Below are 24612 nucleotides of genomic sequence, written 5' to 3'. Positions count from 1 at the left end.
AAAAAGGAGGTTGGGGATGTATATGAGTTTTGCAAGGGATTTAAAAATCTTGTCAAATTATTTGAAATCAGTCATTCCGCTATAAGAAAAATAATCTACTTTTTAATGATATGCTAATTTTTCCAGGACTGGGTGGCTCGGCCAAAAGCTGACCATTAAATGCTAAAAAGAAAAAAAAAATTCAGGATGGTGCAACTTTAAACTACAGAGGAGGTGTCAGGACAAAGTGTTCAGCTTGCAGTCATCTAGGCAACTATGTCTTCTATATCATTATCAAAGTGTACTTGGTGAGAATGTGCGCTCATTTCATGAATGGGTAAAGGATCTGTACACTTGATATTGATCCGCAGCACACTAGCAAATCCACCAAGCAATAGCTTGGAAAGAAGAAATGGAGAGTATTGGGACCGGCTAGTCAAAACCCTGATTTGCATTCCATTGAAATGTTTTGGGGTATTTAAAATGGTTAGTTCATGCAAGAAAAGCTACAAACATTTTGAAGCCTATACTAAACCACTTTATTGTACAAGGCAGTTCAACTGCTGCTGAAATATTTGAATGTATTATATTTTCATCTTTCTGCAGTATCAGTGTGTTTAGATGTGCATGTTTCATGTCATTTACACTATTTTAGAAAAATATTTATATGCTTTTGAATATTGTGGTTTTGAGCTATGATAAACGAAAAATTGTAGTTCGGTTTTACACCTGTTTTGTTTTCTCAAAACACATTTTTTGTTACTTGTCCTGCAAACTATACATTTTCCTATATGAACATCATGTGTCCTGAACTTCAGCAATAAAAATATGATCTGATGATCCATTACTTTAAATTTGACAGTAAGTTATGGTTGCACACTTAAAGAAACCTGAGTATAGTGTTCCTGGTTTCATTTTTCCCAATATATAGGAAACAAGCTCCATGGCACAGTTGCTTGATCATTGGATGTACCATTTTGGCTGTAGCTGCTTATAGCTTGTATTGCTTTTCTTCTTGAGAGTGTATATCAAGGGAAGACAGTATTATTTATTTATTATTTATCACAGGTACTTGTATAGCGTTGTCAATTTAAGTAGCGATTTACACATATATTGTACATTCACATCAGTCCCTGCCCTCTAGCAGCTTACAATCTAAGGTCCCCAACTCACATTCATACATACACAAACTAGGGTCAGTTTAGGCTGGAGCCAATTAACCTACCATCTTGTCTTTAGAGTGTGGGAAGAAACCTGAGTACCCATAGAAAACCCGCAAAGGGAGAACATGCAAACTCCAGGCAGGTAGTGCCGTTTTTGAGATTCGAACTAACGATCCGAGTGCTGATAGGCAGAAGCGCTAACCACTTAGCCACTGTGCTGCCCCACAGTACACTCTTTTATAAACACAGCTTTTTCCGTTGTATTTGGGGTCCACAAGTGTAGCAGGGTCCCACTACTTTGTGAAAAGAAACAATCATCACAGGCACCAAATAATGTTTCTTATTCTTACAATACAAGACCCTCACTTCCATTTATCAAGACCGTAGGCTATATGGTGCTTTCTTCAGGTGAGGACACTGGCAGAATTGTTGTGGTCGCCCATATAAATACTCTCACTGCCAGGAATCCCCTGTTTTTTTTCCAGTATTCTAGGTAATGGGTGACCTCTCCCTCTAATATATTGAGAAGAATACTCTTGGTTCACACAGAAAAGACCATAACCTAACATGCACCACTTTCCTCATGGTGAGCAGAATTTGGGGGCATTTTCTGTAACATATTTGGGCATACAGTGGTACACTTTGTGTGCATAGTCCTGCCTATTGTAGATGGTGCACAGTCCCCACCTAGCTCCAGGTGCTATTTTGAGCGCATTGCTCTACTACAGAGAAGCACAATACAGCTCCAGCAGCTACCCTGTTTCAGATTGTGGCTAGTTCTCTGCATAAACCTTTGGTGGGTTATCCAACAGCCTGCAGACAAGAGACTCAGTAATGGCTGTAGCCATTCAGCTCCACAGCAGCAATCTGCATACTGATGGAGGTTGCAAGAAACCCTTGGGGTGTACCTTCACCCTCATGGCAGACGTTGGACACGTGGAAACAATACAAGGGGGCAGGCCAGCGTACACTGTGCACAGGGCCATAATGAGGTTATTCGGGATTGATCTGAAAACTCTGCTTTTAGTACGTTTGATCGTAGTCTGCACTATGCATATTCTGAACTGGAATTTGCAGTTCTGTTCTGGGCACTAGTTTACTAAAAGGATATCAGGAAACTAGAGAAAGTACAGAGAACAGCAACCAGTCTGATGAGAGGCATAGAGGACTTTAGGTATGAGTTAAGATTAGCTAAACTGAATTTATTCTCTCTTGAGAATAGGCAATTAAGGAGGGATATGATCAACATGTATAAATAAATGCCATTCATATCCCAAACTAGGTGCAGAGATATTCACTTAAAGGTCATTACAAAGGAAAAGGGGACACTCTTTATGCTTGAGAAAAAGCGATTTAACCTCTATACATGGAAAAGTTTCTACACAGTAAGAGATGTGCAAATGTGGAATAGATTTCCTCAAGAAATAGTTCTGGACAGTTAAGTAGATTAAACTGGATTTAATCCTAAATGCACAAAATATAAGTGGATATTAACATTTATAGGTAATAACACCAAAAATCCAGGAAACATACGATTGTCTTCAGGGGATTAGGAAGAAAAAATTTTCCCTCGCTGGAGCAAATTGGACCGTGCTTTGTAAGGTTTGTTTGCCTTCCTGTGGTTCCTCTGTGGATATAGAGTTTTGTATATGGAGGTTTTCTATTTATTTTTAATTGGTTGAACTAGATGGATTTGTATCTTTTTTTCAGCCTTTATTATTGTGGAATCTCCCCCTTTACTCCCTATTCCTCCCATTTTTATAGAGAGGAATTTAACAGAGACTGTGGGTGTTGGCATCCCCTGCTGAATTTTTGTCCAACTTGCTCATTGTGGCAGTATTGTTTCCTGATGAAGATAATAACGTGAAGGTGAATCCTCAGAGTCTGAGTAGTCCTCTCAGGAGTATGGGCAGTCACCCTTATCCTCTCTCAAGCTGAAAAAAATATTATGTTTCTATTGAATGAAGTGTGCTCCTGTTTGAAACTTGAGTCATCCCCATCTACTGGACCTAAGGTCACCAGTAAGAGATCCCTTCCCAAAACCAAGATTCCTACTCGGTCCTTTCCAGTATACCCATTTATACAGGATGTTTTGAAGGAAAACTGTCCAAAGCCAGACAAAGTTTATACCCCTCCCAAGACGTTTGCACAGCAGTACCCAATGAAGAAAGCTTACCACAGAAAGGGGAAAGTGCCATTAGGAATCAGGGTAATTTCTGCCTCAAAAAATCCCAGTTCTGGTTGAGGCTCTCCCAATCTTGTTTGTCCCGTGCTTGGCCACGCAACTATTGGTAGAGTCTATGGCCATTTGCCAAACCTCAGCAGCCTGGGTTAAGCACACAGTGTGCAACCTCAATTTGATCCTGACTGATCCCTCGGTACTCCAAAAATTGTAGCTCCTAATTGCCCTTATGTCAGGTCAAATGCACTGGATTCTCTGACTGCAGGACTGGACAGTGTGTAAGAAATGCCTAGAAAGGATGCCATTTGACAGAGAACAACTCTTCAGAGAGTCACTAGACATCTTTTTAAAAGATGTCATAACCGGAAAGGAGTACACTGTTGTCTAGTAAGACGAAAGCTAAGGTGCCCATGGCAGACCCTGCCTCTTGCATTTTTTTAGAAGAGTTTCTCTCATCTCTCTCAGACCTCTGCTTCTAATGCTAAGCCCTCCAGTCATTTCCATTGCCAGTCCTAGACATCCAAGTCAATTAAGTCCAGCACCATGTCCTCCTTTTGCAAGTGGAGGAATGTATTTTGGCCATTTTGGACTCAAGCCATTTCGGACCTTTGGATCCAGGACATGGTGTCCCAGGGATGCAAGCAGGAATTTCACTCCCCTTCTCCTCCCTCCCTACTTTATGCCCTTAAACCTTTCCACCTCTCCAATGATATTGTAACCCCTCAAATTGCCTTGCAGCAACTTCACCCATTAGGCATGATAGTCCCAGTTCACTTACAGGAATAATTTCAGGGATTTTTTTCAAAGCTGAAGCCCACTGGAGGTGTTTGTCCCATCCTAAATTTAAAGGTTCTAAAAATCTTCTTGCAGAGCCAAAAGTTCAGTATGGAATCAGCCCAGTCTGTAAAAATTTCATTGCAACAAGAGGAATTTTTAACATTGATAGACATAAAGGAGTGAGCAACACTTACAGTTTGTGACTGCTCATCCATTTGGGATGTCCATGGCACCCTGGGTCTTCATCAAGGTGCTTCCTTTGGTCTTTGAACCTCATGGTGGCCTCCTTCAAGGAAGTCATATTTGCCCAGTTTCACCTCAGCACTCTGTAGCTGACTGCAAGAGGCAATCTCCTTTGGTCTCTGGACCAGCCCATGCTTCTATATCTCAAGGCCAGGTTATCTATGAACTTGTGTCTGACTAGCCCTGCACTGGAATTTGGAAAGTCCCTTCTCGCATTAACCTTAACAGTTCTCATAATAAATGCCAGCCTGATGGGCTGGGTAGGCATCCTAGGGTAGTAAACAGTCAAAGTACATAGTCTGCACAAGGGAATGCAGACTTTCCATCAATATTTTCCAGCTAACGGAAATCCCGACTATCTCTGCTGCTGTAGACCAGCCAGCTTCAGGAATGACCAATGAGTCAGGCAGCACCACAGCCATGACTTACATTCTATCCTCAGGACAGCAACAGAAGCCATGACGCCTTTCGAGAAGCAGATGTAATTCTGGCTTGTACTGACCTGTCTACAGTCCATATTTGCTGAGTAGAAAATTGGTAGACTCCCGCAGTTGTCAGTCCCTGGATGTAGAGAAATGGTTCCTGTGCCCTGAAGTGTTCTAGGACATCTGTCACCTGTCTGATCTCTTGACATCTTGCTTTAACAACAATGTGGACAGGTTGCTGGCCAGGATCAGAGATCCAAAGTCCTTTGCGGTGGGCACACTGGTAACCCAGTGGAATCTCTTCCAGCTGATATACCTTCCTTCCATTATGGATTCCTCTTCAGCTGTTCCACAGGATCAGGGTGGAAGGCATTCTGGTGACATTAGTGGCACCAGAAAGCATGTGTTCTCATTTAGGAAATAAGGATATTGACTCACCCGTAAAAAAATCCTTTTTTTGGACTACCACACAGGACACCCTCCCCCCTTCCTGGCGTTTTCCTCTAATTAGTTGAAAAAGAAAAACCCAAGGATTGCTAAGTAGGAGGGGTTACTCCAAGAAAGAAAAAATGACAAGTAATGCAAAAAATGTTTATTTTGCTGTTAGATTCCAAAACAGCCTGGACTGATTTATTGGTAATTCATCCTGAACTTATGGTAAGTCAGAGAACACAGTCACAGCAGTCTGAAAGGAACTGCTTAGACTATTGACCACTAAGCTAATATTCTGCCTCTTATAATTTTATGGACCTCATATGACTATACTATATACACCGTGTTCCAAATTATTATGCAAATGATATTTTTCTCATTTACCTAAATAATAGATGTAAATAACAGTCAGCATAATTCTCATGTTATCAACTATTAAGAGTACAATTCAAATTTTATTGAACAAACCTCCTAATGATAACAGTAATTTTTTTAAACATAAACAATTGAGTACTGTCCGTGATACTTTTTTTATTTGCACTAACATACAATTTTGAGGACAAGCTTTCGGGGAGTGTTCCCTTTTTCAAAGTCCAAATAGTACTATCTATCTGGACTTTGAAGAAGGGGACACTCCCCAAAAGCTTGTCCTCAAAATTGTATGTTAGTGCAAATAAAAAAAGTATCACGGACAGAACTCAATTGTTTCTGTCACTAATGCACTAATACGGCTACAATCACCTCTTTTAAACATAAAAAACTTACAATGCACTGTTCCAAATTATTACGCACAGTAAGTTTTAAAACACTTTATAGGTTGTAAAACTGTAAATTGTCATTTGTTGTGTTTGCAGCATAATTACTGAAATCAAAAGCTATTTCAATCAAACTTTTAACAACATCTTAACTTTTTAAACATTTGAACAGGTCACGTTACATTTTAACATAGGACTCCTTATTTGATAGCAGCTTCACAAGTCTTGCATCCATTGAACTTGTGAGTTTTTGGACAGTTTCTGCTTGAATTTGTTTGCAAGATGTCAGAATAGCCTCCCAGAGCTGCTGTTTGGATGTAAACTGCCTCCCACCCTCATAGATCTTTTGCTTGAGGATGCTCCAAAGTTTCTCAATAGGATTGAGGTCAGTGGAGGATGGAGGTCACACCATGACTTTCTCTCCTTTTATCACCATAACAGCCATTGATGCAGAGGTATTCTTTGCAGCATGAGATGGTGCATTGTCATGCATGAAGATGATTTTATTACGGAAAGCATAGTTCTTCCTTCTGTACCAGGGAAGAAAGTAGTCAGTCATAAACTCCACATACTTTGCAGAGGTCATCTTTACACCTTTGGGGCCCCTAAAGGGGCTGACCAGCTCTGTTTCCATGATTCCGGCCCAAAACATGACTCCACCACCGCCTTGCTGACGTTGCAGCCTTGTTGGAACAGGGTGGCCGTCCACCAACCATCCACTACTCCATCCATCTGGACCATACAGGGTTGCACGGCACTCATCAGTGAACAGGACTGTTTGAAAATTAGTCTTCATGTATTTTTCTGCCCAATGCAGCCGTTTCTGCTTGTGAGCATTGGTTAGTGGTGGCCGAATAGAAGGTTTATGCACAGTTGCAAGACTCTGGAGGACTCTACACCTTGATGTCCGTGTTACTCCAGAGGCACCAGCAGCTTCAAATATCTGTTTGCTGCTATGTAATTGTATTTTAGCAGCTGCTCCCTTGATCCGATGCATGGATCTGGCAGAAATCTTCCTCAATGTGCCTTTATCTGCATGAACCCGTCTGTGCTCTGAATCAGCCACAAATCTCTTAATAGTGCGATGATCACGCTTACGTTTTTGTGAAATATCTAATGTTTTCATACCTCGTCCAAGGCATTGAACTATTTCACTCTTTTCGGCAGCAGAGAGATCCTTTTTCTTCCCCATATTGCTTGAAAATGGTGCTCTGCTTAATAATGTGGAACACCCTTCTTTAGTAGTTTTTCCTTAAATTGGGCTCACCGGCCAATCTAATTATCACAGGTGTCCGAGATTGTTTTCAGTGATCAAAAGAGCCCTGAGCACAATGCCATCCATGAGTTAAACTGAAAAACAAAATATTTAATCTTTGTGACACTTAGAATTTGCATAATAATTTGGAACACAGTGTTTATAATGTTTTACAGAAAAAAAAGTGATAGAAAGTACTCTATATACAGCTGTAGTTTCTAAATACCAATTGTAGTTTCTCCATACCTTTTTGGAAGCATAATGACATTTTATAGTTATTTAACATGTTCCATTTCTTTCAGTGATACTATGTTATCTGAAGAAAAACAGAAGATACTGCTGCTAGAGAGAGTAAGTAGTTGTTCTCCACTCCCATCATCATTTACTGATTTTATCTTTTCAGATTATTGTGAATAATATAAAGTGTATATAGTAATGGGAAAAGGATGTAAAGGATGCAACCTTCAAGCAAGTTCCAAGCATTCTTGGTATTTTACTAGGAAGTAAAGTATTTATCATATCCAAAACATAAGTCCAGCAAAGTATATACAAAATAATATAATTATTAAAAAGTCTTAGGAGTTCCTTAAGTTCTTCTTTTCATGCCTTTAGCAAGGATGCAGACATCCCCACACATTTACCATGTAGTTCTAATCTATATATGCACCTATATGTCTTCCATTCCTCCTTGCATATTCTGTACCCTAGGCTAGTCCTTCCATAGCCTTAGCCAGTTTTATCTCTCCCTGATATACTTATTCTCATTTGCTAAAATGTAAGTAATCCCTTTTGAATGTGTAAATGAAGGTCGAAATACTGCTATGCCAGTCACCAAACTGGTGTCTGTCTGCACATGCACATATCTTACATAGACAATGTGCGGATTAGGTCATTTAGAGCCAGTTCACACCACTATGTTGCTGTAACAGACATAGTGCGCTGCAGTGCCACTTAATTTCGGTAGAACCACAGCTTGTAAGTACAAGGCAGAGTAACACAATACCATGCATTGGGATGTGCTCCGATGCAAAAAAATTCTGCAGGTCCTGTGACGTATTACACACTCACCCTGCACAGAGATTTTTCCAGCTTCTGGGGCAACAACTTAAGTACACATAGACTGACACCACTAGTCGGTCTCACAGTGGGACGAACACAAAAATTACTAAATAAAATTGTATCCAAGTGTATTGCAAACTATATCAGCTTGTGCCATTGGTTGATTGATAGACCCAATGGGGTTGATTTACTAAAGTCAAATAGACTGTGAACTTTGCAAGTGCAGTTGCACCTATTTTCCCCAAAGCTTAGTGAATATGGTGAAGCTCTGCTAATTTTCATCATCCAGTCTTGTGCAAGCAAAAATTAAGTTTTTTTGTTTTTTTTGTTTTTTTTACAAAGCTTCAATACAACCAGTAAGCTGTGGGGAAAAGGAGTGCAACTGCCCTTGCAAAGTGCATAGTCTATTTGCCTTTAGTATATCAACCACAATGTTGCAGAAGGGTGTAGATTTAAGCTGGTTATATGTCTTGCTGATACAAGGTATAAAATGGAGGAAATAGTCACTATTATTAGCCTCCTTAATGAATACAACGTACATCTAATTCTTCTTTAGTTCCTTTCCATATATATATAATATAGATATGCACAATTCATTTAGTTCCGAATTACAATAGTTACGAATTTAAATAAATCCAAATAACAAAATTTTGCCGAAATTCGAATTGATTCAAATTCAAAAACAAATTCAATTTTGAAAACAAATTTGAATCTGAATTCAATAAGAATAAAATAAAATAGACTAGAAAATAAAGGAATAGAAAAGAATAGAGGAAAACAGAACAGGATAGAAAATAAAAGAGTAGAGCAGAATACAAAAGAATAGAAAAGATAAGAATAGCATAAAAAAGCTTAGAATAGGAAATCATAGAAAAGAATAGAATCAATTAGCATATCATAGAAAAGAGAATAGAAAATCAAATAGAATAGAAAAGAATAGAATCAATTAGAATAGAAAAATCAAAGAATAGAATAGAACAGAATAGGAAATCAAAGAATAGAATAGAAAAAAAGAGAATCCATTTGAATATAATAAAAAAATCAAAAGATAGAATAGAAAAACCATACAATAGAAAAATTTACATGACTTCCAAAATTTGAATTTCAAATAGAATGAATTTGAATAGAATATAAAATAATAGAATAGATGAATAAAGAACAGAATAGAAAATGTAAGAATAGAACAGAATACAAAAGAATAAAGTAAAACAGAACAAAATAGAATAGAAAATAAAGGAATAAAATAAATTAGAATAGAAAATCAAAGAATAAAATAGGAAAGATAAGAATAGAATAGGAAAGATAAGAATAGAAAATAAAAAAATAGAATAGAAAAACAATATAATAGAAAAAAACTGTCTTCCAAAATTCACATTTTGAATAGAATAAGTTCAAATTCAAATAGAATACATTAGAATAGAAGATAATAAAACACTATACAAAACAATAAAAATTGTGAGCTATGTTATGGTGATGCGAGTAGTGATCAATAAAGGCACTGTGAAGATTTTACTGAAAAAATAGAAATTTTCAATATGGTTGTGCAACACTTCATATAGCCCATATACCATCAAAAACATATATGGATTGTAATGTTAGAATAATTTTCAAATCTGTTTGAAATTTCGAATAAACGAAACGGAACAAATTCCAAAAAACTAATTAAACTAATTTAACAAATCGAGTGAGACTAAATTAGTCAAGAAATGAATCGAAACAAAACAAATGTTTTCATTTTGCACATGGCTAATATAATATCATCTCTAAACCTCTTTCAAGGGACAAAGTTTGCAGCAAATTTATCATCCAGACATACATTCCTAGATTCCCAATCTGCCACATACAGGTTTGAAAAGCTTGGTGCAAACCTTGTCCCCAGAACAGTTCCAACGTACTGCAAGTAAAACTCATCGAGATAGAAATAATTGTGCTTTAAAGTGGTTCTAAAGGCTGAAGGCTATGCATGAAGATACAATACTTGGAGTGTGTAGGTCCCCCCCAGCCCCCACAATACATTGGCTGTCAATCCCAGCCAGCGAGGAGGGAGCGCGGGCCGAACTGTGCTCTGTGTGTCTTATGGACGCAGAGGCGCTTGGGAGCGAACACGCAAGAAGAGGACCAGGGCTGCTCTATGCAAAACCAATGCACAGAGCAGGTAAGTGCAACATTCATGTTATAAAAAAAGAAAAGAGCTTTTAAAGCTTGTTTGGCTGTACCCCTCCTGTGTCAGTGTTAGACTGTTCACAGCAATATCGCAGTCCCACTATAAATCGCTGGTATTCTAAACAAAAATTCCAGTTTATATAACACCATAACTTTTGCACAAACCAAACAATCTACGCTTAAATTTATGAAGCAATTTGATTTTCTAAAAAATTTTTATTGCAGAAAGTAAAAAATATTTTTTCTTAAAAAATGTCGGTGGTTTTCCATTTATAGTACAAAAAATTAAGAAAAACCCAGAGGTCATCAAATACCACTAAAAGAAAGCTCTATTTGTGTGGAAAAAAATTACATAAATTTAATTTATGCAGAGCCCTGCATGACCGCCTAATTTTCAGTTAAAATAATGCAGCGCTGTATCACAAAAAATGGCCTGGTCATGAAGGGGGGAGGTGGTAAATCTTCCGGAGGTCAAGTGGTTAAAATTACCTTTTTTTTGTTTTATGGAAAGTGGTTCAGTTGCTGCATAGTCCAATCTGATACATTAGAGTCAACGACTCTCATAAAAGACTCTTAGCATTCCTTCAATGTTCCAGTGGTAATCGAGAGCTGCGGAGCTGCAAATGCAGCCGGCATATGTGGCTCTTGAAGAGGGTGTTTACAGAGGTAACATAGCCAATCACAGGGTCTAAGGGGTTGAGGTGTTTTATTATGCCTTAGCAGACACTCCCTCGATGCCAATTATTCTAACTATATTTATTCTTAACCATGTTTTATAGTATGACAGTCAACATAAATTTTGCACAGAATGAAATTATATTTTCTTATGTGTCTCCTCCAAGCCTGGTCACCACAGACATAAGAATGGTGTTTTCACTGATTTGCGTATTTTGGAGAAATGGGGATGGCACTGTGTTCAGTACAAATTCCCTCTGCACAGTTTGGAGCTCATTAGACCCTGTAATTTAGGTCTGTGTGGTGCATTAAGCAGCCTATTTAAATGAGTGGACTGCCTTGAAGCTCTGCACATTAACGTATAACATAACAAATTAAAGTGTGTGTGTTAAATACATTGCAGTTTGCCTGACTGGTGTGTGTATGCACTTATCGTCTTTACAAGCCTGTTGTCTCAATCAACTTGCTATTATTTAGCATTACTTGTTTTGTCTTTTGTATGCAGTGTGTGTTGGAGTTTGTGTCCAATTTCAGTTCTTTGAATTGTTGCATAGTTGCTTTGATTGGCTTTTGCATTCTTATTGACTTTTATGAGGAAGCAAAGCAAACAAAGGCCTGTCTATAAAAGTCATATAAAAAAAGTTATGAATTTCAGCTTGCTGACTTTATTTTGTATTTAATTTGAATTTATTTTCTACTTAGACGCTGCAATTGAAAGAAGAAGAAAATAAACGACTGAATCAGAGGCTGGTAAGGATATAAGATATGCTGTTTTAGTTGTCTATATGCATTTAAACATGGAATCACTTGCCCTAATAATACTGATTTAAACTGAGCTTGCCTGATGTCCTCTGCGTGTGACCTAAGATTCTCAAATCCCAAAAACTTGGCCGCCTCACAGCTCAGCCATGTCACCAAGTCCACATAAATTGTGATGTAATTTTCTTCTTTCTCATCTGAACTTGCATGGTTTTAAATATTGTAGTGACAGCCCTCTTGAATATGGGCTTTTATAAAATGAAGTTCCTGTTACTGGATTCAGCAAAGCGTTTTGAGACATTTTAGTTTGATCAATAGCAATTGTTCAAGTAATTGTGAGATAAAATCAATTCAGGCAGTTTTGTAATATCTCCACCTTGCTCTCATCACCCATAAATGACTGTGTTTATATATGTTATCTTGCTTGTTTTGCTCACATACTCTTACATTTCCACTGACATTTCTTTTAATCACAAGCTTACAATCATATTTCCATAAGCTTTGCTGCAAATTACACTGTAAACACATCAGACCAATAGTGCCATTTATGCCTTTGTATTCCCTACCATAAGGAAAACTAGCATTCTTGAAACAAAATGCACATTGAATGAAAGCCTAAATATTACTATTAGGTTAATTTACTAAAACTGGAGAGTGCTAAATCTGGTGCAGCTCTGCAGAAGCCAATCAGGTTTTTTGCCAAAGCTTTATTCAACTATCGGATGTTAGAAGCAGATTGGCTACCATCATGCACAGCTGCACCAGATTTTGCACTTTCCAGTAAATCAACCCCTATGTGTCTATTCCAGTGTGGATTCCCAGCTCAAGACACACAAACAAAAATGATGTGTGTGTTGACTCGTGTCTTGGATTTGATAGGAATGAATATCTTCATAAAAAGACAGTGCTGTACTTGACAATGTTAAGTGCCACTCTCAGTTTCAGATGACACTCCATTCTTATGATCAGACTGAAAGCACCCAAAGGATCTTGGGCCACACCTGAGAGTGTGTCAAAGCAATTTCCCTGTGAGAGGAGTTTGTTAAACAATTGTCTATGCCCAGATACTGTATATGTTGTTTATACTTGGTCTAACAGTGACATAAAGTGATTGTAAAATTAAAAGCTTTTTTTTAAGTAACAAACATGCTTCACTTATCATTGCACAGAGCTCTCTGATCTTCCTCTTTAGGATTACTCTCCCCTTGCTCCATATCAAGCTTCTTACTATGGGGGCACTCGTGCAGGCTCAAGCCTGAGCTTGGCTACATGCATCTATTGACAAACACAACACGGCTTGGCCCTGCCCCAGCTCCATTACTGGATTGACAGCATCAGTAGCCAATGGCAATAACATTGGCAATGGAAGGTTTTTTACCTTAATGCAGTAATAAACCCACAAGCAAAACAATTATTATATTGCAGTTTACCAATTCTTAGATGTGAATGCTACATTTGTTTTCTTTTTAATCCTGCCAGTAAGTCTGGTGTTTTTCAACAGAACAAGCTCTCTTGTAAATAATTAGAGTGCTGATTCAAACCATTTTGTGCTTGCAATGACCACTTTTGTTCATGTAAAATCTTTCACCCAAAGGAAAAAAAACTGTTTCTGTATTTGACTGTAAAGTTTGAGCTGGCCTTCACATAGGGGAAAAAAGTCTAAAAAAAAAAAAGAAAACTAATGCATCTATATCTATAGATTGGTAAGTTGCGATATACATTACATTTTTGGTTTTGGGTTTAATACCACTTTAATGCAGAGAATGCATTAAGGTAAAAACCTTTATGTGGTTCTAAAGGCTCAAGGTTTTTACCTTAATGCTTTCTATGCATTAACCCTTTTGCTGCCAGAGCTGTTTTTGCATTTTTTTTGCATACATATTTCAAAAATCATTTTAGGCCTGAAGATTACACAAAACCCCCAAACATATATTTTCTGAAAGCAGAGTAGTTCCAATTTTTTTGTCACACAATATCATTGCAATGGTCTAGGAAACAAAATTTCTGTAAAAATCACACTAAAGTGAATTTTAGGGCAAGTAAACGCAATAAATTACACACATTTTTTGCAAATATGAAAGACGAGGTTGTGGCGAGTAAATAGATACCCAGCATGCCAAACCATGGTGCTAGAATTATTGTTCTCGCTCCGGTGTGGGTGGCGATATGTAACGTGTATCACAATCAACGTTTTCACTCGTAGGCACCCTGATGTGTGCGTTTACATTCATACGTGTGGGGGATGTTATGTGCTTGGGTGTAAGTTTATTTTTTTTTTTGCAAAAAATTTAAAAAAATGTTTTGTACTTTACTTTTTTTTTTTTTTTTTTTGCTTAACATCACCTGTGATGATTTTTTTTTATGGCAGGTTCTCTTTATTGAGATGTTTCTCAATAAAGAGAATGTCTCCTCTGTGATGCATTAGATGTATGGACCTGGCAGCGAAAGTCTGGTCTGAAAGGGTTAAAGTAAAAACCTTCTGTGTGCAGCTCCTGCTGCTGTCGATAACAGCCAGCGAGCCAATGAGACAGTGGGAGCAAAGCCAAGCTGCGATCCATGTGTGAATGGACACACAGCACATGGCTTGGGAGTGAGCCTGCCCGGGTGCCCTCCTAGCAAAAGACTTGGAGGTACTTGGCAGGGGGGAGGAGCCAGGACCACCAGCAGGGGACACAAAAAGAAGAGGATCGAGACTGCTCTGTGCAAAACCAGGTAAGTATAACATGTTTGTCATTTAAGCCTTTAGAAGCATTTTAAATTAACAGCAAAAAACTTGGCAGATAGCAAGCGTGCTTATCTTTCAGGATCCTACTGTTCAGCAGTTAGATTCCATTCTTAATTCCCAGTTTTACTTTAACTGGCTCTGCCCTCAGTCTTGAGTTGCCTGTGAGGTTAATCTGCCAAACTGTGCAAGAATGACGTAAATCCCTCCAGAGGGACCATTGCCAGAGTAGACCCCTCTTCAATTGAAGAGGTAGGAGAGATGTCTGGAGACGTATGTTTCAGCTGTAATGGCTTACTACAGACATCTAAATTCTGGCTCCTCATGGGTCTGTTGTCCATTCTAGGTGCTGCGATGTCAGTGCACTTTCAGAGCATCTGACTCACCTAGCCTCCAAGAGATGTTGTCTCTTGGAATCCACCCTTGATACCATCTTCTGAGATTTCATGGGAGGCTAGAGTGTGTTCTGCCCTGTCACCATCCATCCGGCACGCAGAAGGGAATATAAAAGCAAACACTCCACATAGTATAAAATCAATCTTTTAAAATTATTTATTAGTCTAAAAATGTGCTTACAAGCAAACAGAAGTAGATGCGCTGCTCAAAAATAGATTTAGCTGGCAAACAAAGCAAATTCACTGTCACTTGACAGGTCTCTTGGGTCGGCCTCTATTTGACATTTTTCAGATACTACTGTGTGTTCACTACTGAGAAAGGATAGGAGTCATTCCCACATCAGGAAAGGTAGTCTTGTTCCTTCTCAAGACAATGCTGTGAGCATTGAGCTTGTGCACATTGATCCCCGTAGGGTCAATTCACTGGCAGCATTTGAATACAGAGGAGAAGTTCATGCTTCTGTATATACCTCAGGCCATCCACAGCAGGCCAAGTTTGCCAGAGGCGGACCCTGTGTCTCCCTAGATGGTTAACAGAGCACGCTAGTCTCCTGCTGTAGGTAACCTCAGACAGCCATACTGACTTTGGGGTAATTGCCCATCTAGGGTTAGTTCCTCTTTTCTTGGAGGATTCACAGCATTTTGAAGAAGAGCATCAGGAATCTTCCCTTGCTTTCATCTTTCAACCAGGAATATTCTCTTGGTTGTACAAATAAATCTCATGTTTCTCCTTCCACAGATGCTAACACTTACATTGATCTGTGGTTTCAGGAACATTCTTAAACCTATGACTAGGGACCACAGATAAACAGAATTGCGCTTCAAGAGGGTTCTTCTGGAGTTTTTCTAGTGGTTTTTATTGCATTATTTTTTCAGCCATCCTGGTTGTTCTTAACTTACCAGAGTCTATATCCTTTCCCTTGCCTGCCTTTCTACAGGTATTTCCTCACACCTTGCCTCTTTCGTCGTTTGACTCTGTGGGCTTAATTTCTGAGCTTTCTAGCACCATCTTTGCAAACTGCTGTTTGCTAGTTGATTCAGGATTCTCCTTGGTCAGTACTGTGACAATCGTGGCGTCAGACCCCAGCCCTTCTCACCAAACTCGTGATCGGAGGACTAGCCAATCTAAAACCGTGCTGTCACGTGCGTAACAATGCCATGCCCAGCTGCACCCTGCACAAAGATTTTCCAGCTAACGGACTACAGCCTTTGTGCCGGCAGCCTGGGAGCGATTGTTACTGGGTCAGGTTGATTACGCAATTAACCCTTCACACTGCCACCACCTCTTTTTTGTACAGAGAAAGAGGAAACTTGGAAATATCAGCAATAACACTATAATGTTTAAATAAACGTCGGAATACCACTGTCACCGCAGGCAGAGATATACCGAAGTTTAAAACACACATACAGTAGTGCTTTTCAGAGGCAGGGATTCTTAGTTTGCATTAAAGAGCTTTAGAAACAGTTCAACACTTTCAGAAAGTAAGATTTATTACTAAAAGGTCAAAAGGGTGCAATAAAAATATTTACAGAAAAAGATGTAGCCAATATATAAATATACAGAGAGCAATACCACAGCAAAGAGATAACAGAAAGGAATTTAGGGAGGTAAAGTACTTGCCAAACGTTCTGGTTTAAGCAGATCAGGTTTCATGAGCCAAAAGGATGCCTTATCTCCCAACGTTAGTTTTGATGTTAAAAAGAGAGAATCTACAACTTAGCTCAACTCAGCGTAGCTCAGCTTTTTCTAGGAACTCCACAGGGTGTCTCCCTGAAGCAGAGAACCAATCGCCTCATTTGGGGAGGGGGTTGTGTAGGCGGGGAGCTCAGGCTATGACCAAAGCCTTCACAAATTATACTATGGCCAATACCTTTTCCTAGATACATATAACATTCTATCCATGAGTAGATTAATATCCAGAATCTTCTGCGGAATGTCTACATATGAAATATGAGATACCTGCTTGGATGGTTAAAGAGATATAATTTTCTGCTCTCCTGTATATGCCAGCTAGGGGGTGTAATATACCAGACGACTTGTCTTAAAATAAGCTGTCCAAATATTGCTCCCTGTTTATGTAATTATGTCCTATTTGAAGATATAAAATTATATGGAAAAGTGAGTTTTTAAATGTAAGTCTGTTTTTACGACTACCTGGAATGCCTTTGAGATCAGTGAAGGACTTGGTTTACGGCTTTACGATATCCCAGATTGAGAAGTTAACAGACATCTAGGCCCCAGCTCGGTTGGGGGTTTTATAGCCATGACGCCCTCCCAATGAGTTTGCTGCCTGTGATCTCTGCAACAAACAGACCACATGTCGCTCAACAGAGAGGGAGGGGGGATGTCGGAGGAATCTGATTTGGGAGAGAAAATGATACAAAATCGAAGATTCTTAACAAGATGGATGACCGCGTCCATCTCTGTATGCACAATTGCTACAAGTACCACCTAGCAAATTTAGTGGTCTGATCAGACACTTTGGTGGACACTTGATCCCAGGAAATCAGAGTTATTAGGTCTATGGACTTCCTACTTAACTGACCGATCCTTTTTGCCAAGACCTGGTTTTGTTTAAGTTCCTTCTGGGGGTTTTGACCACATCATTTGTGTGTTGTGTATCCTTTTTTCCCTTCATTGAAATGTGTCATTCCACCTGTTTTTCTGGTCTGCTGTTCACTCTATTTTGGGGTTTCTCCCGCATAGTCATTACCCCCCTTTACTGTGCACCTTGTGCTAATGGCCTTTAGTGTAAGTTTGATACATTGAATTCATCCTATGGACTTGTCTGCTTCCTTCTCAGAATGGGGCTGAATGCTTTTGTCCAGTTCTGTTTGTTGATTTTCTGGAGGTTGTTGCCCTTTCTTCAGTCAAACTAATTTTGTATATCCTTACAGTATTTCAATTCCTGTGCCCCTCAATGGATGGAAAAAAATTGTATGTGTGCTTATTGTAAAATCTTTTTCTTGGGCATAGGCTTTTAGTACTGCTTTGCCAAAAAAATGGCATGCTTGGGAGTAGAAAGGGTTATTCCTGTGAAGTCGCACAGTTTTTTTTTTTTCTTTGCCAGTGTCCATTCTTGTAGGTGGCAGTGTAACGCAACATTATATAAATTCCTGTGCCCCTCAATGGTCTTCAAGAAAAGGATTTTACAGTACAAAAATCCTTTTTTCTGTTAAACTGATGCAGGCTTCTGCAGTATATTCGGTGTTACAGGTTTAGAATGTTCATAAATTGCCTACTCTTAAGACCCTTTCACACTGACATTCCATTTGTGGGAAAATAGTAGATAAAGCTTTTTACAGTCATTAGATGTTACTACTGGTTTTCCCAAATCAGTCATCTTTGATGTTATCTTTATGCTGTCTACCCAGACTCCTCCATAGGCCTAAATATACATGCTTAGGGGATCTATGGTGGATGCGTAAGAAAAGATATAGCACAGAAAGATATTTTTGTGCTTGGATCATGCGTGAATATCAAACTGTGATTTGATGTCTATGGATAGTTTTAGTGGAAATATATCAGTTTACCAGTTAAAGCCATAGACATCCAGCCACTAGAAATTTCAGAAGCAATGATAATACTTTGTTTCTTTTAGTCATGGTTTACTTAGACACCAACTGCAACCCAATTGTCTTGTATCAGACATTGGCACTATAACTAAAGTTCTTCTAGCTAGTTCTACTAGCTTTAAACTTACAGAAGCTGTAAGAAGACACAAATGAGGCAACTGTCCATTAGCAACTCAAATGAATAATAAGTCAATTTGTGATTTGATATAATGCAATGCAATTGCACATCAAAACTAGGGACACATTTGTCAGCACAGTGCTTAAAATAATTATTTAGCATAGTTTTGCCTACATTTGTAAGAAATTCGTACAAATCCTTGTTCATCCTTAACACATACATTGAAAATACTAATAAATGAAACTCTACACTTAATAAAAAAAAAATATTTATATAGTCAAAATGGCACTAAACGCATACATTTTTACAGTAATCTTTTACAAACATTTTTAATATCACTGGCTGTTGTTTTCTTAGTTCTGTCCACTCCCATCATACTCTTCCTCCTATGATGAACTCAGAGACAGTGAGAGCAAGAGAGAGAGAGACTGAGACAGAGCTGTAGCTATTTCAAAGGCAGAGAAGTAAGGTGAGGGATATGTCGGATACACGGTACCACTGATTATTATAGATGACATTGGACTGCACAGTGGCAGAAACCAAAACTGAGTTGCGGGGGTGGAGACGTGGGCAGCAAAATGAAAAGGGAGAGACTTTGTGTATGTTGCAGGTCGGCACTGAATGCATCTTCATGTAGATGTGTAGTCCATTGCAGAGATGAGCAGTGAGTGGTGGCTACGTTCACATTTACAAGTAGGGCATGAGAATGAGAGGCAGGCACTCTAGAAAAGGAAATCTAAGACAACTAAATAAGGGTGCATTTCTGAGATGAAACAGTGGAAGGGAGAGATGGAAGGTACATTAAACTAATATTAAACCATATTTATATTAATAAAAATGTGAGTGTTTTGTCACTTTAATTCATTAGAAAATGTATGCAATTTGTCTGATAGCACTCTCCTGCTCTGTTACAGTTATAATGTTCTAAAAATAATTGACTAGTCTAAAATAAATGTCTTTTTAGCCAGTAAAATTTGGCATTGTTTAAACAGGTTATATGTTATAATAAAACAGTCCTTAAATGTAATTGAAGACAGAGTCATATATGGAATTGGGGTCAGGATACAGGCCATTATTCAGTGCTCTGACGGCATGATGTAGCAGCGTAGTCTGTGCATCTTTTCCAGTCTTGTGGGAAACTAATATTCCTGTGCATTCTATGCACTCGCTTGTTTCATACATTCATATACCAAAAGTGTCGGCTTTGATATAGAAAATAAGATTGCATTTAGATTATTTACAAAAAAGTATGACTCCGACAGTTTGGTCATACAGCCTTTCACGTTTGGTAAATTTACCCCCTGTATTATGTAAATGATGATTCCTGTCTATCCTGTAGGTTTTAAATTAGCCAATGTGTAAAGAGTTAATGAAAGGTTCACACCAGTCAAAATTTTTAAAACTGCTGTAAGACTTAAAATGAACACAGTGAGTACAAACTAACTACGTACTGCTTTTAGAGCACTAAGGCACCCCTTAACATATTTTATTCACTATTACAGTGTTTACCTTAAAGTCATTTTTGATGTGACATTTTCATATTTACATGCTCATTCTTCAATATTTTGGTTTAGTAATAAATAGATTAGTGGATTAACGGAGCAGTGGAGGCAGATTCAATTATCCAATTAGATCTCTCTTCAATACTGCTTAACCAGCTAAACTCCTGAGCTATGTTCACATTTTAGCTATGAGCCTATTATTTCAGCAGAAACATTATTATGTATGATACAGAAGTGAGGTAAATATATTTTGGTACCATTGACTTCAAATAATTTTTATAATTGTTTAATTTCCCCTACAGCTTTTTGGCAAAAAGAACTAAAAAATACGTTTCTCTATTTTGACTGGTGTTAGGAGCCTTTCACTCAGGGTGGACTCTGCCTTGATCAGCAGGGGACCTGTCTGCTGATCCCATGCTGATCAGGTGGGGTATTGCAACTCCTTCATAACGAACACTCTTGCACCCTCAGTTTGCATCCATTTTTTGAGTAGCCCATAGGGGAAGATTCTCTCTTAGCAATGGTGGTTAGGAATGGGAGTACATAGGACAAGCAAGGGAGATTCTGCATGCCTTAAGGAAACCTCAAGTACTCAGGTTGATAGCCATTCCCTTGTTTCAGAGCATGGTCTCACACTTACACCGCTCGAGTCCTCCTAAATCAGGCTTGCACACAGATGCATAAAATGTGGCCTGTTTTACTAAAGAATTCTCTGCCAAAGATCTGTGTCTGATTTTTTTCCAAAGGCTATCACCACTTCTGGAATCAGTGGGTACTAATACCCTTAAATGTTCTTCCACGTATCCACCCCCTGATCTTCAGATGTTACTGACTGGATGCCTAGTTAATTTCCATTTGCAAAATGTAAGGTGGATGCTGGCTATCTCTTGTATGACTTGTATTATATCTTGCCAAAACATCTGTCTTTGGGACAATCCTTTCAGTTCAATAAGGATCTTATGTATCATAGAAGATATATGCTTTGGTGCTCTTTCAGAGCTCAGCATTTTCTCAAATGGTAGCATATCCTCCATATCCTCAGTGGCTGGGTAAGGTTTGAAACAAAATGTCTTAATTGATAATATTTCATTTCATCTAATACAACAAATAAATCTTTTTTTTTTTTAATCTTGAAACGTGCACAACTCCCCCTTATTCACTATATCCCCTAAACGTGTATCCTAATTTTTAAACCACTTCCCTGAAATATTGTCATTCCCAGGAAAAAAAATCCACCCCCACCAAAGGAATCAATAAAGAATTATACTTCCACCCCATATGCTTGTGTATTCCATCCCACACTCTCAAAACCTCCTGTGTCAACGTGCTACTAATTTCATCCATATTGCAAAACTTTTGTGGTATCTAAATAATCTTCTCAAGATGTGCATTACTTAAAATACCTTCCATTTTAACCCAACTTTTCTCCCGTGAATTATATGTCCAATCTACTACTCGTGACAGCATCACCGCAGTATAATAAAACCTAATATTGGGCAAATTTAATCCCTCTTTCCCTTTATTGTTACACAAAATTTCATATTTAATTCTAATTTTTTTATAGCCCATATATATTTAAGTATTCATTTTTTTATTATCCCAAAAAAGGATCCTGGTATAAAAACTGGGTGCATATGAAATTTATACAGAATTTTGGGGACTATCAACATCTTAATCAAATTTATACGCCCGATCCAGAAAACCCTACCCCTTCTCAGCACTTCTTTAATTTATTAATGATATGTAATTTACCTGGTATAATATTTTTTATTGAGGGGGTTAGCTTTATTCCCAATAATATTTGAGATGATGGTGAAGTGCTATGCATATAAAATAATAAATTTAATAAACCGTGATTAAAGAATATTATATTCTGCTAAAATATATAACCATAAATATGCATAAATTAATAAATCAATTCACAGTGATTAGTGCTAAAAACACACTTAAAGTCTCTGGTGATTATGTGCAAAACCCCAGGTCACACAATGACCTAAACTGTGCCAAAAGGAACCCCCCAATTCCGATTGGGAGATATAAATATGGTGTGTCACTCAATATCCTCAATATAAAGTGACTGGTGCTCAAAACAATACATATAAAGATATATCAATATAGCAGAAAAAGAATATATAAAAGTGATATGTCACTCAATATAATCTATTCAAATTGACTGGAGCTCAAAACAATGGATATATACACATATTGAAATGACAGAAAAAATGTAGTGCAAACCAATATGTGCAAAAATTGGTGTGCAACTATAAAGTGCTTCACTTGTTCACTCCAACTATATGTGCTCGTGCAACACTCTGGTGTATCTCAATCCTAAAATGGCTAGAGTGCCTCCTCATCGCCTTAACTCGACCCCTAGGGGCCACAACTCTTTAATCAGCAGGTACTCCACACCATAAGGACAAACAGCTGGCTCCAATGGCTCCCCTTAGTCTCCACTGACAGATCTGGTCCCCCCTCAGATACTGGTCCCCGTAGTCCAGCTCAAGGATGCATAATATAAAACAGGACCATAGAGGAATAGACAAAAAAGACCTCCATAGTGTGATAATATTTATTTAAATGGTAACAGAAATAGCCAAATGAACACTCACGGTTAGGCAGGTATAAACTAGCGGTTTCCCATGTGCTATGGGTGTACTGTGGGACACTGAGTGTACTAAGATGGCGTCTACCGGAAGTATGTCAACTGGAAATGCGTCACCGCGCTTTACGCGTTACTCCATGATTATCACGTGGCTTTCTTTTGTGTGGACCTAGCAGCTATCAAGATCCCCCTAATGTAAGCCTTATGTGCCTCCGAAATAGTAGCCGTCTCATTTAGAAGAAAAAATTGCTCTATTTCATCCCTTAGCTTTTCCTCTATCCCAGGATCCTGTAGAGGTGTCTCAATTGACTTTGATGTAACATCTTTTTTAACCCTGTTAATTTTTTTCCCCCTCCTCTCAGCTCATTTGAAGACGTGTCCATCCATGGATCCAAACATAAATTAAAATCTCCTGCCAGAATCAGACTACCCTTCTTAAACCCCATAATTTTTCCCAGCACTCTCTGCAAAAACACCCCTGGATTTTGATTCGGACAGTAGATGTTGACCAATGTATAATTTTGTCCCTGCATTTTCCCTCTTACACAAAAAAACTGGCCTTCTGGTCTACCAATTCCCTCTCCACATCAGAGCCTACCCTCCTTGAAAACCCAATCGCTACTCTCTTAGCCCTCCTAATTGGTGAGTCTGCATAGTACCAGGTTGGATAGTGCCTCGAATATAACTTAACATTAGATTCATATGTTAAATGTATCTCTTGTAAGAACACTACATCTATAGAATGTTGGTGGATTTCTCTAAGTATCTTATGCATTTTAGTGGGAAAATGTAAACCTTTCACATTATAGGTCATGAGATTCATCCTACTCATAGTCATTTGATGTTTCTTTTATCATTCTACATTTCTATTCAAAGGAAGAGAGATACGTACAGCTCAAATCATGGACCGTCCCTCTACCCCATCTATCCCACTCAAACTTTAACTCAAAGTTTGAAATACAGTAAAAGAAAAGGTCCCTCCTTTCCACTCCTCTCAATAAACTTGTACAATCCTAGGCAACGTTAAATATATTTATGTTCTTTACATTTATATTTGGCCTCTGTGCTCCTCACAGTCCTTGGTCTTCTGACCACCCAGCCTCACTTCTCAGATATACCTTTACAGATACAAATAACAGAGACAGTGGAAGTTTACATCTTCAGCCGTTGCCCACGGCAACTAACCCTCACCATTCGAGGTTCCGATTTCCTCTGCCTCTATGTACCTCTCCTGTCCCGAATCGTATCCTGAATGGGGACTGGGCGGTTATTAGCACTGCCTCATCCGCAGATGTCTTCTGGTCTCCTGGGCCCCCAGACCGCCAACCCACCCCCGGGCTAGTGGAGCACCCAGCTGCCAGCTGGCACAGCCCCTTGCGTGCAGGCACCCCTGGGGTTCTTCAGGCACCAGAACCAGGCACCCCCTCCGAGCACCAGACCCGGCGAGAGTCGGGATCCCAGCCCAGTGCCGCCCAGCGGGTCCGCACCGCCACCGGTTGCCACACGAGACCCGCCAGCGCCCCCCAACCAGAGCCACCGTCCTGCGCAGGTAAGCTCACAGGGATACCATCAAGGAAATTCTGGCACAGGTCTACTCTGCATGGCGGGCGTCAGGAGCTCCTGTGAGAAACAGTCTCCCAGCTCCATGTTCCGTTATTAATTTATGTGTTGACAGCTAGTGATATGCCTTTGTCTTCTGAGGGGATCATGAAGGAATTTTATTTTTCTCCTGCTAGAGCAAATTAGACCATGCTTTATAGGGTTTGTTTTGCCTTCCTCTGGATCAGCTGTGGGTATAGGTTTCTGTATATGGTAGTTTCATATTTATTT

At 38.8% G+C, this 24612-nt stretch overlaps 1 protein-coding gene across 5 annotated transcripts in view; it reads left to right on the top strand.

The window, feature by feature from the left end:
- The window catches only part of RB1CC1 (RB1 inducible coiled-coil 1), a 215843-nt gene that overhangs the window by 171822 nt on the left and 19409 nt on the right, over positions 1-24612 (top strand). For all 5 annotated transcript variants that reach the window (XM_089678426.1, XM_089678422.1, XM_089678425.1 and 2 more), the window contains exons 18-19: positions 7514-7562; positions 11811-11858. In XM_089678426.1, the coding sequence (XP_089534552.1) occupies positions 7514-7562; positions 11811-11858 (97 nt within the window). The remainder of the gene's footprint in view (positions 1-7513; positions 7563-11810; positions 11859-24612) is intronic.

Source organism: Staurois parvus, unplaced genomic scaffold (genome assembly GCF_062004578.1).
Source record: "Staurois parvus isolate SC_StPar_1 unplaced genomic scaffold, SC_StPar_1.0 ptg000205l, whole genome shotgun sequence".
Lineage (NCBI taxonomy): Eukaryota > Metazoa > Chordata > Amphibia > Anura > Ranidae > Staurois > Staurois parvus.
This window is presented reverse-complemented; position numbering and strand designations above follow the sequence as displayed.